General features: G+C 40.8%; 1 protein-coding gene across 1 annotated transcript in view; it reads right to left on the minus strand.

Moving 5' to 3' along the window:
* Window positions 1-14,743, minus strand: part of pcdh15b (protocadherin-related 15b) — a 150,020-nt gene extending 135,277 nt beyond the window's left edge. The window contains exon 1 of the mRNA XM_078279089.1: window positions 14,611-14,743. Within this exon, the coding sequence (XP_078135215.1) occupies window positions 14,611-14,743 (133 nt within the window). The remainder of the gene's footprint in view (window positions 1-14,610) is intronic.
* Window positions 14,744-18,146: the final 3,403 nt, after the last annotated feature.

Here is an 18,146-nt window from a genome sequence, read left to right on the forward strand (position 1 = left end):
CATTCTCAGTATTGCCTAAGAGGCCTGTGCCTGTCTCAGCTGTCGTGCCAAAAAAGAATTGAGGTTTGTCTCCTATTTCAAATTGCATTTGTTTAATTCTGTTCATTCACTTACTAACCTGAGCTGATAGAATCATATTGTACTTGTTTCTTTGGGAGACTATAGAATTCAATGTGTTAGGATCTGCTGATATTTTGTATGAACGTTCTAGTTTAGACATAGATTCTAACATGTGCACTTTACACTACTAACTACTACTAACCCTAACCCAGGGACCTATGTTCCCAGGGCATGTGTGTCTCTTGATATAAACTAACATTGTGAGTGATAGGTAAGACCTTCCCATTTTCAAGTTGCAAAACAACAAAGAAAGACTGTTCTGATCTGTCCAGCAACTGTGGAGATATACTGTAAACGTCAAAAGTCAAGAAAACTGTCCTGCCCGCAAATTTAAGGGTGTTTTGAGGAGTATAACATCAGTAGGCTATAAACTGTGGGTAATTTCAACGTATTGAAGATACAAGAAAACAGACATTGATTGGAAAAATAGTTTGAAAGGTCTCCTCAATGTTATGTAATGTAATGTGAGTATGTGGACATGTGTGTGGAGCAGGGATTGAGAGTAGCTTAGGCTACGAGTGCTGCTGTTTGAGGGAAAAGCGAGCGGAAAAAGAGATAGCGAAGACGGTGTAAAGTGTGTTAACAGTGAACAACAAAACAACTAGCTTCTCAAGACACCGTGGCTTTTCCTTGGTCTGGGTGATCACATAAGATGCAGCGTCTCTCGCTGTCGGTGCTTGTGCAAGGAGCAGACAAATACCTAGGATCGTAATTGTTCGGTAAAATGCATTCAGTCTTTTCACTTATTCGGCCAAACACCAAAAGCACTTTTTTGGGCTATTTTTGGCCGAATAATTTCGGTGGCCGAACATTCGGTGCATCCCTAATTGTTAGTGAGATTTAGAGGTGCCGCTGGGTGGATTTTTGAACCGTGGAGAGAGCCGTGCTAGCTATTTCCCCCCTGCTTCCAGTCTGTATGCTAAGCTAAGCGTCATAATTAATTAACTGTTATGAGAGAGGTATTGATCTGCTCATCTAACTCTTGGAAAGGACACAAATAAAAATTAATTTATTTATTTTGCCTTAATTATTTGCCTGGATTGGATATTGTCGGGAAAACAATTAACTGTGACGACAGTCGCCATTTTGCAGATACACTGTAGCATAGAGTTTTCACATGCTGTACTATTAGTTCTACCTCTCTGTGCAGGTGCCCCGACCAATGTGAACCCTCATTAGCTGTTCCAACCACAAACCAACCTGATTGCTTGTGCCTTCGTCCACCATCCAAGGTCTCTGTAGTGGTGAGCGAGAATTTCTACCCAGTCACCTTTTTAAACTTTTCTATGGGTGCATCTCTGGTTAGAAATCCAGAAAGATGCAGGGAGCCATGGAACAGCAGTCACTAGTTACATCACACTCCAGCTGGCCTGTGTGTCTGTGTGTCTGTGTGTGTGTGTTTGTGTGTGTGTGTGTGTGTGTGTGTGTGTGTGTGTGTGTGTGTGTGTGTGTGTGTGTGTGTGTGTGTGTGCGTGCAGATAACAGATGTGTATCCCCTGCTTGACTGCCTTTTTATCCTTCAGTGTAAGCTGATGCCCCTCATGTATTACTAACCAGCCATTTGTTCTCTATGGGGCATCTCTGTCTCTTTCTTTCCCCTCGGTTTCTTCCCTCCTCTGTCTCTTCTCATCTGCCTGCTTCTCTCTACCTGTCAGTGTGCTTTCCCCCTCAAATAATACAAATGAAATAGGATGAAACAGTAAACAGTCTGGGTTGTAATTTAAAAAGACAGATGAACACGATGAGATTTCAAATTGAAATGAGCTAAATCTTTTTAAAACTGAAAACCGGGAACGGAAAGGTAATGCTCATGATTAAACCAAATGCTTCCATGTGTTTGCACAAAAGTGTAACCATGAAGATGAAATCAATTACGTTGCCATGTTTTGTTAGCAGGTCCTAAATGTATTTATGTGTTACTCTCATTTCCTTTCTCGGTGCATGACAGTTAACTTAAGCACACCAGGAAGGAAATTCTAAATGAGGAGTCAATTGCACAAAATGCAAATTCTCTGCTGCTCTTTCATAAAGGTCACAGGCACATTTCCTCACAAAAGAACACTTGTTTGTATGAGATATCCAATAAAGGGGCCCCAATAGCACAGTTAGTGTTCTCTTATATGCATGTCCTCGTTAAGTGTCCACTCATGCTCACCCTCTAAAGTTTACATGTGCATTTCTTTCCTCACTGAAGTACTTGTCCTCCTGTAAGCACTCACTTATTCTACGATAAGCGCACAATTGCTGCTCTTCGCTTTCAAAGTTTCTGGGGAAAAAAATAATAATCACAGAAATGAGTTTGTGCATGAGCAGGTGAATAAATCCATCTAATGCCAGGTTTCTGTCAAGCTGATGAAAAGCTCCTCAGAGAGCTGTGTGAGGGGAATGGGAGGTTGAGTGTTCAAGGTGTGGACCACATGAAAAAGACTTTGAAATAGACCTCTCTTTGTTCAGACAATATCTCAGGCACTCAACGAGAAAAACTGGCTCCGTTTCGGATTCATCATCTACCCAACACCTCTTTATTTACAACCCGGTCTCACGCCAGTTCGTGAAACGGGGAAATTAATACGCCACACGCCGGCGACAACAACGGGATGGACCGCCACACGCAGGACGCGATCCCTGGGTGCAGGGACACAAGCCGCGGTCTCTGTGGCACGCAACAACGGGGAAATGAAACGCCACACGCCGGCCACAACAACGGGACGGTTGTTGTGGTTAGGAAAAGAAGAACGGGGAAAGGAACCGTCACACGCAGGAGACGCCGACAACAACGGGACGGCCTTATCAATACTACTCACTACCGTAAACGTTCTGTGATCACGAAATATGTTTCCTATTGAAATACATTACTTTAAAATTCATGCTCACCACACGAAAATAACGACATTAACGTGTTCAGTACACAAATCAATAGATTCAATAACGTGACCATTTCACGAACTGCCATGAGACTGGGCTGTTATTTAAACCTGGACTGTTTCAATCAATATCCTTCTTATTTACTATTCAAATGTTGTCCATCTAAATTTGGCAGGCAGAATAAGCAGGCCAAGGGTGGCAGGAAAAAAGAACAAAGTCGACTAAGAAAGAAGAGAAAAGTGACTGTGACTTCAGATACCACCCGAGAATTAAAAAAGGCTTTGGCTTGTTACAAACAGCTATTGTTGTTCAGTACACACAGCTTAGCAACTGTCTCCATGATACACTCACACACACACATGCTGCTCAGGAACCGTTCACTCCATGTGCACATTCACGCCACTTTACACAGTTTACACAATCGAGCCCAAATGCCTGTCTGCACAGGCACACTAACACATGCTAGAGTTACCATAAAATATACATGCTGAGGCTATGACTCAATGGAGGCACCTGGACAGCACTGACGCGTGTTCGTGTGTTCATTGGATATGTAGAATGAGTCACTTTGCAGAGGAGAGCTGCCTGTAAAAAAATATTAATATCAGCTTTAATGTTTTGTTATTGAAGGAATAGTTTGACATTCCATAAGCCTCTTTAAAGCCATAAATTGCTTTTACACTTCCGTTTTTATATGGATTAAACAAACAAGATATAGCGTTTTAATGAGTGAGCCTTAAGGCCGTTACAGACCAACCAGACGGCCGACCATTGGCAGAAAAGGCAGTTGGACTGATCAGTCTCCCCGAGTTGATCAAAAAAATGCCTCAGAACACACCAAAGTGACAAGACGTAATGTCTCCATAACAGCAGGTGGCGCTAATCTGTATCGTCGCCCAAAAAATGAAAACCAGCAGCTGATTGGACGAACGCGTCACGTGGGTCTTGCTGCTACTTCTGGATTTTGGATTTTTTAACCAGCCATTAATGACTACTCATTCAGAGTACGATCTCATATTGTACTAAAATAGTTCACCAAAACGTGTTTCTGAAAACATTTTAGCCTTCAAAATGAAGGCTGACAGCTCCTCCAACGGACGACAGCAGGGAACACACCGAACAGACTCGAGTCACTGACCTCGCCAGACTGTCCGACGGCCGATTATCGGCCCGGTGTGTAGCTGCCTTTAGAGCCAGGCTAGCTGTTTCCCTCTATTTCCAGTCCAAGGTAATCGTATGCTAGCTTTAACTTTAACAGATATGACAGTGATATTGATCTTCTCATCTCATTTAACTCTCTGCACGAAATAAAATAAGTGTAAAATGCCAAAAGTTGAACTATTGCTTTAAAGCCAACAACTGTAGGTTTGTCTACACTTCTCTACCACACACTAGAAAGTATTTCTGAAGGAAGCACTTGCATTTATTTAGACACAGTAAAGTTATATATTATAAGCATCACAATGGAACATAGTGGGGAAATAGTTAGCACATATTTGGTGAGAACATCAGAATACTAATCATAGCAGCAGTACATATAATCAACAAGATATTAGCAGTGTGTCTGCAGAGGTTAGCTCCATGGCATAGAATCAGACATGGACCAGCAGAAAGTATTGGCAAGCTGAGGATGCTTTCTTCCCAAATGACAGTGAAGAATACCACAGGCATCAGAGCCACTGCACTGGCCTGCTTCCACTGAAATAATTGACTCGTTTCATCTGGTGATGTTTTGGATTGGGCCTGTGAAAGATGTGGGGCTCATTTCACAAGTGGTCTTCTAAAGATTATTATGTTCTGTATTCTTGTTTCTTATCCAGTCGGGACTGGGTTGAATGATGTTGGTAATGTAGTCAGGTAAAGCAAACAACCTTAAAGCAACATTGTGTACTATTTACAGCTTCAAAATCATTTTGATGCTACTCTGACTTGTTATAGGGAGAATGGTGCCACTGTCATTCCCCCGCTGTGCCCCAATTGCCTTTGTCCGCACTATGTATGTACTACTATGTAACCACGTGTGCCAGACTGCCAGTAGGCTACAGTCATTTAAAATTAAACTTTGCAGTTGGTGCTAAGTGGAGCGTCTGTCATAGTGTGATTGGTTATGTCGCTGTCAGTCCCCTGCTCCATCCTATCCACCAATCACAGCATCTCTCGGATGAAAATGCCTCTTTAGTGAGCCCCCTCCATCCCCCCACTATACAGTGCGTGCATGTGCATTAGGTAATCAGAGTGAGACTAAAATGGACAGATTTGTTATTAGAAAAGCGAAACCTAATGATGCAAGTGCACCGACATCCACCACCAGTGCAGAGAGTTCCACCAGGGCCACGAAGCTGATCGCGGTTACGTGTCAGTTAAACTTCTCATCTCCAATCTGTATTTGTGAGTGGCGCCGTCCTGAGTTGAAAGATAGCCTACTTTACGGCTTTATTATTGAGTTAATAGGCGTGTGTGTTCATGTCGGCCACTGTCCATTTCCTAAGGTTCTGAAATGCTAAAAAATGTTGACTACTTTTTTTTTTAAAGGCCGTGCGCCTGTCAGCACCCATGGAGGAAAACATAAATCGGTGCCTATTGGGGGAAGTGCATAACGCTTTACAGCCCTACCACTAATTTTGATGATACTGGATCAAGCTGCTGCCGAACAACTTGGACTGGCTTTTAGTCGTTGGCAATAGCTTTGTGAAATAAAAGGCTAGACGGAAAGCTAGCCATCTTACTCCTGGACAAGTAAGTAATATTAGCCAGCTTGCAATGTCTTGTGATATGTCTTGTGTTGTTACACTTGCTTAATGTTTGGCTGTGTTTGCAAATGTTGACTCGATAGTTTTTGATCATAAGTAATATAATCATAACAAAAGCATGTGTACAGCTGTCCATATTTATGGCAGCTGTGTATAAGTGAATTACACTCTTAAACTGTGGGGGCACCAAAAATCAATACCAATACTCCGCAATGTTGCTATAAAGCAATAGTTTGACATTTTAGGAAGTAATTTGTTGTCTTGCTGAGAGTTGAGATGATCGATCATGTCTGTGCGATAAATATGAAGCTACAGTCAGCAGCCAGTTAGCTTAGCTTAGCATAAACGCCCTTGAAAACAGGTAGTTAAGCTCTGCCAAGGTAACAAAATCCCCTTACCAACACTTTTTTTTTTTTAAGATTATGTTTTGGGCATTTTTGGCCTTTATTTTTGACAGGAGAGCTGAAGACATGAAAGGGGAGAGAGATAGGGGGAATGACAGGTCACAGGTCGGAGTCGAACCCAGGGTGCCCGCTCTACCAAATGAGCTATCTGGGCTTCCCTACCAGCACTTCCAAGCTCCTTGATTACAATATTAATTAGTGGCTGATAACTTTCTAATTTCAGGCTCAAAAAAGTTTCTAAAGCTTTTTAATTAAATATTTCACTATGCCATTTTGTGAAAATGTGCTCATTTGGGTTTAAGTTGAACTTGACTGCATCCTGCTTGTTACCATCTGTTAAATACTCACTTGGCTAACTTGCCTGGAGTCTAGACTGTAAATGGGAAAACCCATCGATGTTGAACTTCCAAATATGCTAAAATAATATGAAAAGTTATCTCAAGAGACATCTGTGTCGATCAGATTTCTGAAAAGATCTCTGTCTTAAAAGGAGAGAGGAGTTTGAAAAAGCAGCTTCCACTGTTGATTTGATTGATGGCCACAGAACTTGGATATGGCACGCTCAAAAAATGGCAAAGTAAACATTTTATGATGAAACTGTCCACTCTGGTGAGCAAGTCTGAAGGAAAATTGATAATATAACAAGTTGGAAGATGGAAGAATCTGCCATTCAATATGCAGTTGCATCAAGGAAATGTCTTTTTTTTTTAAAGCTTTTAGAATACCCTTTTGAACAATGCAGCAACATCTGCAAAAATACATTTTGGGTGCCCTTTACATATGCACACAATAAAATGAATGATGATAAATGGTGTCACAGTGACCTAATATTGTGAACAATGTGTTGTACAGTGGGCGTGTAGCCATTAATAGTGTTCCACAGGGTTTGTTAGTTAATTACAAATTGAGCCTTTTTGATATGACTCAATTACTATGCAAAGGACCCCTTTAAGATAATGTACTTATTAAATAATTATTAAACTGTCTAAATGAAAATGTTAAAACAAGAGGCCACGCTAGTAATGTCTTTCATTAATTCTAACCAATGCCATGGTGTCTGCTCCACAACACTGCCCACAATGCATTTCAGCCCACGGACTAAAAGGTTTTGCAACAGAAGTGACAGGCTTGACTTTGAAAAATATACTTCCCAATCTTTTAAACAAGAGGATTCAGAGATATGGTAGTAAAGGGTGCAGACAGACAGGAGAAAGGGTGTTTTTTCCTCTAAAAGTTCTCATGTGTCATGTCCTTTTTAAGCTTCCATCAGCAGGTACACCAATCTGCACCTCTCCCTGGGGTTCGATTCCTCTTCGTCTTTCCTCTGCTACCCTACCAGCCAGCCGTTCATCCATCACCCATTCATCTATCCATCCATCCTTCGCTCCCCCCCGGATCCATTCATCCATGGAGGACAGAGGAGGAACAGGGGAGACAAAATTGGAGAGGTGAGAAGAGACATTTCAGGGGAAGAAAAAAAAAGGGTGGAATTGGTAGAGGCTGAAATAAGAGAGGAGAAGGAGAGGCTCGATGAAGAGAGGAGTAAAATGAGAGAATTGTAGAAGAGAGACAATGTGACCTTGTGTTAGATTGATGTTTCTCTGGAGAAAACGGATTGTAGACCCGCTCGCACACACACAAAGACACACAACGACACACACACACACACACACACACACACACACACACACACAGAGTGCTGTAGGGATCACCACTTTGTCACTGTGCTGGCTTATCCATTATCCTGACTCAATCTCACCCTCTCTCTCCGTCTCTGTCTCAGTATGTCAGGTCTGTTCCCAGCCGGTGTAGGGTTGAACACAGCTGACAACGGTAGTGGTGGTAATCAGACGGTAGTTGTTGTGAGGACACATGGTGGAAATACACCCCTCCAGTAACCCCAAATGCTCTTATGGTAGCCAGCAAACTCTTGGATCCACATTATTGTCTATAGCCTGGATTTTGACTGTAGAAGAGATCATAAAAACACTTTAAAGGAATTGTTAAACATTTGGGGTAATAGGTTTATTTGCTTTCTTTGTAAGAAAGAGATAAGAAGATCAATGTCAATGTCATGTCTGCGCTTTAAATGTATCCCGCTGAGTTTGTTTTACTACTGGTAGTATTACAGAGCAATGTTTTAAAGACACTGTGAAATTATGTTGTAATCCTGAAAAATCTACTACGCAAAAGGGAATTTTGACCTTAAAGACACAGTGTGTGTGCAAGAAAACTCCACAGGTTACCTTTAAGTGCAGAGCTAGAGTCAGGATGTATTTAGGCTCAGCATGAAGAATGGAGGCAGGAAGAAACAGATCGCCTGGCCTCTTTCCAAAGTGAAGAAAACACCTACTAACGCCTCACTCACTCCTTTGTTTAACCCATACATGTAAAAAAAAAAAAAAAAAAAGATGTGACTATGTGCAGCATGACATGCTGGGTGGATGGGTAACATGTTGTTAATCAAGAAATGGTTTCAACTCGGAACTGACCCAAAAACCACAAATTGTAAGTTTTTTCTTTTCTGTTTACATACAGGTTAAACAAGAAAGAGAATCAAGGAAATAAGACTGTTTAAGTTTTTAACTCCCCCCCCCCCCGCCTCATGCCACGCTCCCAATTTAAAGCACAATCCGAATGAAAGCAAATAAAACTATTTCCCGCAATGTCTATAATCAACTATTCCTTTAAAAGCATTTTCTGTTCTGTTTTCTATAATGTTTCCCCTTTTCCCCATTTTATTTGATGTTTTATCTGAACTCTTACTCAGTGGCATTTGAGCAGAACACTATTACAATACAGACTAAGATTCTCTAAAGTTATATATGTGCTGTGTGTGTCAAGGACTTTATTTAGTACAAGGAGTATTTGGTACAATTTATTGACTTGACGCAATAAATAAGCTAGAGGTCGACCGATTAATCGGACGATTTTTGGCGTTTTTTTACATAATCGGCATCGGCCAATATCCCAGTATATCAAGCCGATTAATAGGCAGGCGCATCTGTGGGCAGCCTAGTGTTAAAAACATGAATAGGCAACATTTTTTTTACAGAGCACCCAGACCAGCTGCCTCCAGCCCCTCCCCTCGTGAAGTCTTGCACAGTCATTTCAGGCATATTGCTGGTGTTGTTGTTTTGGGATTAACAGTACTAATAAAACCATACAAAACACCGCAGCCACGCCGCTGTGGAAGCTCCCCAAATGTCATTTATCAGAGTCTGGTTGTTATCCCTGTCTGTGGCAGTCTCATCCACTCCTATAACGGAGCTAACTGGAGCTAACCGCTAACGGAGCTAATCATTGCTAACAGAGCCTTCAGACTCGAGCACGAATAAAACCCTTAATTTTATTAAATTGGCTGGACGGGTTTTAAATTACAACTAACAGTTGTTTGAATGACAGAAATCTGCTCAGATAAGATCCTAATGACTGCAACAGGACATGTAAGAGTAGTATCCCCAAAACACAGATAAAACACTTCAACAAATGAACAATGATCTAACAAACAAGGTGAACAAGAATTGACTTTAGATAGCCCTGGTCTTATGTGATTCAACAGGAGTTAGGAGGAAATAGTGTTGAGATTAATAATAACTAGGGCTGTCAATCGATTAAAAAATGTAATCTAATTAATTACATACTCTGTGATTAATTAATCGAAATTAATCGCATACATAATTAACGGTGCTTGAACCGATACTTTTTAAGAAGGTAAAAAAAGAAAAGAAAAAAAGGGTACTAAACAACAGTTGGTGGCATTAAAGAACGGCTTGTTTATTGCTAAGGCCATATGGTCAAAATTAAATGATTTAATAATAATGTATAACAATAACAATAACTTATTTCTCTAGTAAATTGCTGTTGAACGACAAAAAAAACAACCAGATAGGAAAAGGACATTTACAATAACTTCAAATGCACCACGAGGCTGTAGTTTACTAGTTTCACTGAACGCACGATTGTTACATACCGGTGTTGAATCCTCTACAGTAAAACAGTCAAACTTTACACCGTTTAGCGTTAGCTGTCAGCATCTTAACCGTGTTTAATCCAGCTACTAGCTAGCGGTAGGCTAACGTTAGCTGCTGTCGAGTATAGTGTTAACTAGCGTCACATGCAGCGGGGTTTGTGTTTCCTGTAACGTCTGTTTCAGAGCATCAGAGAGAAGCGCAGACATATCAGTGGCACCAGATTTTCGTCTGTATGCAAACGTCAATATGGAGTGGATTAATCTGCGTTAATTTTTTTAACGCGTTATTTTTTCTCAGATTAATTAATCAAAATTAACACGTTATTTTGACAGCCCTAATAATAACATGTCACTTTATGTGAAGCTTGCAGATTTGTATTCTCAGAAGTTTAATAAATGCTGCTAAGTGCACTAAACTTTATTTTTTCATTGAAAAGTTTATTTGACAAAGTTTATTTTCTTCTTACCTGTTTCGTTTATTTAATATATTTTTCATACATTATTTATACAATATACAGTATGTTTTTACATTATACATTTTTAATTGAAGTATACAAGTGTAGATTGGTGAAGTGTTCAATAAATGTTTTTGTTGAGAAATTCTGTGTATATTAGTGTTACATTTTATCTTCTCTCTCTTTTATCTATCTCAAATAGAGGTTTAAAAACAAGCACATATCGGCCAAATATCGGCCAAAATAAATCGGCAGCATTTATCGGCCATCGGCTGACCCTGATTTCTAAAGATCGGCATAGGCATCGGCCAGAGAAAACCCATATCGGTCGACCTCTAAAATAAGCTGTGTTCTTTTGAAAGTAATATACAGTGATGGAGAAAAGAGTGGCATTGAGAATGAAGCAGTAAGGGAAGGCAACACAAAAAACAGGAAAAAAACAGCAATGAATGTGAAAGGGGAAAAGTTCCTGAAGCGAACAAATACCAATCTAGAGAAGTACCAGTCTGCCTCAGTTATGGGGGTACAACAGGGAGATGACAGTGGCTGATGAGAAGAAATGGTAGACAGAAAAAAAGCCAGTGAAAAAGACAACGACAGAGGAAGAAGAGAAGGGAGGGCAGATGGGAGAGACGTTCACTTCTGATCAAACATCTAACAACAAAGGTAATAAATTAAAATCACCTTGAACACTCCAACTCCACCCACATCCACACACTGACACCCTCACACATGCTGACACATGCACACAATATACCATCAATCTGCAGTGCCAGCCCACCAAACTGACATTAGGGGTGTAGCATATTCTTCATGAGCAACTTATATTGTGCACAATGTAAGAGTCTAATACAAGAATGAAATTAATAAAATGATAGACTTCACAAGGTATTATTTGCTGCGTCGGACAGCATTCGATTGCACATGTATTGTTCTGTTTTTATATCGAGGTTGGAAATAATTGAAGATGAAAAGGTTGTTGGCTTGGCTGCAAAGCTTATCATGGCCAGAAAAACAACCCCCGATGCCGACAACACAATTGTGAAATCAATTCAGAGTACTTTTCAAGTACAATTAATTGCCAAGATATCAGCAAGTGGTATATAAAAGTATAATTGGAGCACTCTGGATTTTAGTTTTTCACTAGACACTGGAACTATGCTTCGTGCTACAGTATGTGGCAATAGATGGACAATTAATGAAAGGGTTCCTGTTTCATTTGCATATTATTCTCTACTAGCATGCACACAATGATGAACATACAGGTGGTTTTACGCTAGTCCACGCATTGGGACCGGGACAGCTGGCGGCAGTAATCCACCAAGAAAAGTAGCAACAAGCAAACACAAGGCAGGTAAGAAGTGGACTGATTAGCTAGCAAACACGGATGTAAACAATACAGGTTTGAAAAGATTTCTTAAAAATGGCTTTGTAAATAGTTAATGAGGTAGAAAAGGCATTCAACATGCTGATAGTTGTAGCCATGATGTTTAACAATAAACAGTAGGCTACATCAACAGCTGAACGATCATGCCATCTATCAGTTTCTAAAGTGGCAGATGTTACTTGCTGATGGTAGATGGTGGCGATTGTGCCCCACATTTTACCTGTGTATTAATACCGTCCCTCTTAATGCAGAGAGGCCTACAGCTGTGAGTGTGAGTTCATTCAGAGTGACACTCCGTAGTGAAGGGCTAGTTATAGGAACCGGTTTGGGAGAGAGACACAGTCATGCTAGGAACTGACATTTACATAGAGTCAGAGTCTTTTTTTGCAGTACATCTTGCAGAATGCCGGCTGACCTGAGAAAGTCATGGTGAGAGAGAAGCTATCTGGTAACATCTGGTTTAAATGGTATTGCACCAGTCTCTTTTTTCATTTCACACACTGCAGCCACATAATCCCAGGCATGTTATCACACACACACACACACACACACACACACACACACACACACACACACACACACACAAACCAGCACAGTTTCATTGTCAAGCAACTCTCTTAGACTATCACACAGGTGCAAAGGAATACAATCACAGCAGCATGAACACAGAGATACACACACACACACACACACACACACACACATCACAACACAGACTCAATATACGGCAACTCAAGCAGAGCTCTTTTAATGCCTTCTGTTTTGTCTTGTTTATATTTGCAGATAAGTCACATTCAATTAAAACAACCAGTGAAGCACCGCCTACACACCGCAGACTTCAAATGAATTCATAACCAGAGTCAAGTCAAGTACAGGAATCCACCAGAGCAGAGAGTTTGCATTTCAGTCTGCTACTTTCAGTTCGAGAAAAAATGCAATGTTACGTTTGAATCCATCAACAATAGCTGGAGTAAGCGCTACAAGTCAAACTGGATTCAGTAATGAGCATTAAAACATTATGATCTTTATTAGTTAGAAGTTATGACAAGTTTTTCAGGGAAAACAAACAGGAGTAAAAGGGTTTGGAGTCTGTTAAACTTTCAGCCATGTGTGGTCTCTCACCCTCATTACAAATATACTGGGACTCTTGTCACTTGGGAAACCAAATGTGAGTATATATAGTCTCTTACTGTACCTTGGGACACAGGCTAATTACAACATACCAGAACTCTTGTCACGCGGGGGTCCAAACAGCTCAAATCAACTGCTCATCCTGGGCCTCAAGCTCATTAAAAACACACTCATGTCATGAGGGGATCCAAAATGAGTAACATATTGTCTGTCAACCCGGAAAATCCAGGCTCATTAAAACATACTATTCTTGTTATGTACCGATCTGCCAGAAACAGACCTGCAATCCTGTTTTAGAGACCCTGTTTAGGAAACACAGTTTTATAGGTGTAATTGAGTGCAGGTGGACAGATGGGTCAAGGGAAATCTGAATTTAAGGGTCTTGTGCAGTATACTTCACTGAATTCACAGGAAACCTACATGTACACATTTGAGGCCCACAGGCTCCCCTTCTCTGCAGAGAAGCATATGCACTCATAGATGTTCACTTTTGGCTGCAGAACCCTGTCAGCTAAATGCCAACCAGATAAATCGCAAGGACTAAAAGTTAAATGAAATATTAATATTCTGACAAATCGAGCAGAAAGTCAAGAGAGTATTATGCTGAGCTCTCCCATCGGTGATGACTTCATTTCTGTCTTACCTTGCTTCAGTTTGCTCTCAGTTCAGGGTAATATGAATGTGGGTGCTTTTTCAATATTAAATTTCCCTGGCATATTTATTGTGAAGGATTCACCTTTCTTCAAAAGTGAAGCCCAAACATCTCCATCGCCCCCTGGTGGCTGGTTGCATTATAGGTCGTAAGTCCCGCCTACTACACATCAAATAAATTATTCTTATGGCGCTGTTTGTTCATTCTTCTGATGAAGTTGGTTTTAATTAGTTATATAATACTATAAAAATGGAGTAAAATGTCATGATGGACTCGCGATTAGTCGGGCAGGTGTATTGACGGGACTTCTATACCATCTCCCAATCACTACTGCGCAGACTCTGGCTCCAAAATTACAAGATGGCAGCACCCGTATATGGGATATTTGGGCTTCAATTTTTTACAGCGGGAGGAAGTGGAAGTGTCTGTCTCAGAATTCAGTGCAACCCATCCAATAGTTGTTGAGACATTAGGTGTTATTATTTACTTATGTAAGTGTGGCCCAGGCAGAAAACAACAATGGTATATGGGGGAAATGGAATAAGAACAAAAAAAGACTACAGTAAATGATATAATAAGAGGTAAAGGTGAACATAATACTCAACACCCTTTGACAAATTGTGTTGTGTGTGTCTAAACAAAGCCCTGTTCATCTATAATCATCAAAAGATTGATAATGAATCAGGAACATATTGTGCTACACTCACTGAGATATGCTCACTACCCAAAATAAGCCATGTGCACAATCCTGATATTAAATCCCGGCTGAGCTGACTTGATTCCACTCTCAACAGAGAAAAAAGATGAATACATATACATATAGAGAGACAAAAAGTGATGGATAAAGAAAGGGAGGAGAGAGACTGCCTTTACCTTCAGTGTCTTGGCCGAGACAGGTTGAGAGCAGCAGCAGATAAAGGACTCCTGTTCCCATTATCCTCGGCCATTTGACCCGGCCCCATGACAGTGGCCCCATTAAGTGCGCTCTACCCATCTTCACCACCATGCTTCACCAAGCATCCAGCTGCGGAGAGATTAGGAGAGCACATAAACACAGGTCAGTCACAATCACCTCGTTTCTAGCGGCACAGTATGCAACATTGAAAGCAGTCATTTTTAGATACTTCCTTTTCAAGATACACCACCTGTGCTCTGGCTTTCAGTGAACAACGATGTGGATACATTAACATGCTCAAAAGATGACATCTGCCACTGAAAGAAACAGCAGCAGTATTACAGAGTTTGATGTAGCAGAACTGTATGTTCTCCGCCTATCCCTCCAGAAGTAAGCTTTGAATGAAGACGGTGCACTCCATTACATCCCCAAGGTGAGATGCCCTCACAATCTAAAGCTCAGATGGTGTTTAATATTCATTTTCTGGCTGCGCTTGACATCACCAATCTGAAATGTTTTATCAATCTTTGTGCTTGTGCATCAAAGTAAATGATTGTTTCATTGGGATTGCCACCACAATGGGAAATATAGAAACCTGTGGATGATGATATAGAAGGAAATATTTTAGGCAATGTAAAATAACAGCAGTGGCAACATCTCAGATCTTGCAGCGGAAGATTTGACACAGTTGATTATACATTAGACATTGTGAAGGATGCTATACAGAGAAAGAGTGAGAGAAATACGTGTGTGTGTGTGTGTGTGTGTGTGTGTGTGTGTGTGTGTGTGTGTGTGTGTGTGTGTGTGCTTGTGCATGCTTAGGTTCAGAGTAATTACATTTTATAGGGTGAGCATGTACAGCTGAAGGGAAAATAGAAGGTTTTTAGTCAAAGAAGCATGTGGGTATTGTCTGAGTTTCTGTATGTGTGTGTGTGTGTGTCTATAAATATGATTGCTTTGTGGTAATGCAGCTCAAACCCATCTAGCATCAACACTGCCCACTTACTCACTTGAACAAACATTTAAAGTGAGATGACCTACAAGAGACAACGTCTTTCAGCTCTTCAACACAGACACTCAGTCACGTCGAGGTGGGTGTTTATATGTGTTTTTATTACTAAAAAGCAATGGTCCAATCACAGTTTAGCAACCATAGCTAATCTTCACTGTCTAATAAGAGCAATACTCGGTACTTCAATAGTGTGGACGGTGGGGAGTTTTATTTTAGACTTTACAAAACCAAAAACCCAAGAACAAAAAGTGGAAGTAAAGGTTTAAACAGTGTGTTTATATGCTTGAACATGAGCTGCAAACTTTAGCATGCCTGGCTAACTAGCTTACTACCTACAGTGGTAAGCTAGTATTATTTCCAAAGGCAGACAGCATGTCATTAACTACATTATTTTGAGGGTTTACAGGTTAATACCATAGACTGTATAATATGAATAATAATATACAGTCTATGGTTAATACCGGCCTCGGGGGAGACCCAGGACTAGGTGGAGGGATTATATCTCTAACCTGGCCTGGGAACGCCTCGGGATCCCCCAGTCGGAGCTGGTTAATGTGGCCCGGGAAAGGGAAGTTTGGGATCCCCTGCTGGAGCTGCTACCCCCGCGACCCGACCCCGGATAAGCGGATGAAGATGGATGGATGGATGGATGGTTAATACCTGTTCAGGTCCAGAACATGCACCCTTGTGGGAGCAAAGATGTTGGTATATAAGAGGTTAGAGTAACAATACGGTAGAACAGAAATTGCAACCAACTGATGGGAGTTTTATTGCCAGGGTCCAGAACTTTAAATCTGCCAACTCCACTGAGATGACTGATTTGTCTGGCATCATGACATGACACAGTGGTTCCTCGATTAAAAAACAATGAGCGCAGTGGGGGGAAAAAGGATTAGCCAATAGGCACCACGAGCAGGACTAACAGCATTGTCAACCTGTTGTGATTTAAGCATTGCTAAGCTGTCCTAATATTGACATCATAGTTTGTTTTTACTTCACACTGTTCCACTCTTAAAACCCCTGATTAAAATGGCATTAGATTCAGGCACAACAATGGTCTCTAGTAATTGGTTAGGAAAACTCCGATCCCACTCCCCGACGGAAATTGGTTAGAGTGGAGGCAATGTCAGACTGAAGATGGAAACAGAGTGTAACCAGTTGACAGTTCTGTCTGATATCAGGCAAGTTTGTTTTAGCATTAGCTTGTGCTAGCTATAAACAGCTGATTAAATCTGATAGCAACATTTTAACTCAGCTAGGAATGAGTAACTTTTTTTGTTTACTTCTGTGTGAAACTGAAGATCCTATGTTACAAAAATCACCGTAAATTACGCCTGATAAATCTGCCACCACTATCACTAGAAGCTGCATAGGTGCTGTGCGAGAACAGAAAGCTTATAAGGCGTAGCAAAAGTATCTTCCGTTCATAGTATGATTCAGTTGATACACCAAAATTAGTCATGATCCAGTGCTATGGTATGTAAACAGTTTTCAGTCGTCATGGTAATACTGACAATATTCTTTATTCTACAGAGAGAGAATATTCTGAATGGGACCTTATCTGAGACTAAATTCAGGTGCTCTTATTTAGTAAACACAACGTTAACTGCTTCCCGTCATGCAAAATCTGCTGCCTGTTTAATTAGAGCTGATTTATGAAGTTCCCGTGGCAGAGATTACTGTGACAGTGAGTCAGATTACTATCGCCCTGCCCTCTGAATGGAGATGGAGCTGGCTGACAATGAAAATGTAATTGTGATATTCTACCAAACCCCAGAGGTTGAATCCAGCAGTCACGGTGGCTTGGGGCAGCTTCCTTTAGGGGACACAGTTTAGACTCATAATGCTACGGTGCTGCTCCTAACAGACCTTAATTGAGTTTAACATATTAAACTCTGCTGCTTCAATCTTGTGCAGGTGGACCGCAATCAAGATGTAGCAGTGTCAGAGAAAGCACTGTAGAGGAAACTGAGGTCTGACATTGTAGAGATATTCTGTCTCAACTGCTAAGCAGATGGGATTTTTTTTTCCCGGTGACACTGGTTTTTTCAATCACCAGGGATACTCAATGTTTATGAATTTCAAACCTAGTCCCGAGCCCCTATCGCTAGCCCTGTTGATGAGGTTTATAAATAATTCTAGTAGTTTTTTAATAAGGCAGAGTCTCCAGGCGACTAATCTCTGCATGGAATGCCTGGTAGTCAGATTGTGTTACTGGCGAGAAACTGATGGAGCTTGCATCAGAGATGCTCACAAGTCTCTGAGCTCAAGTCCAAGTCAAGGTTCAAGTCTCTCGTGGTTATAACGAATATTATATCACCTCCTGCGTTTCATCCAGGCTGCTCAGGACACTGCATAGCTACATATAAGGAATTTACAGCATGCAATATGATATTCTGACTCATTTATCTATTATCATACAGTATCAGCTTTGATTACTTCTTCGGTATGTAATCAGTGTAAACAGGCTTTTGCGATATGACAAAAAAACACCAGGAATGC

Source organism: Sander vitreus, chromosome 21, assembly GCF_031162955.1.
Source record: "Sander vitreus isolate 19-12246 chromosome 21, sanVit1, whole genome shotgun sequence".
In the NCBI taxonomy this organism is placed as follows: Eukaryota; Metazoa; Chordata; class Actinopteri; order Perciformes; family Percidae; genus Sander; species Sander vitreus.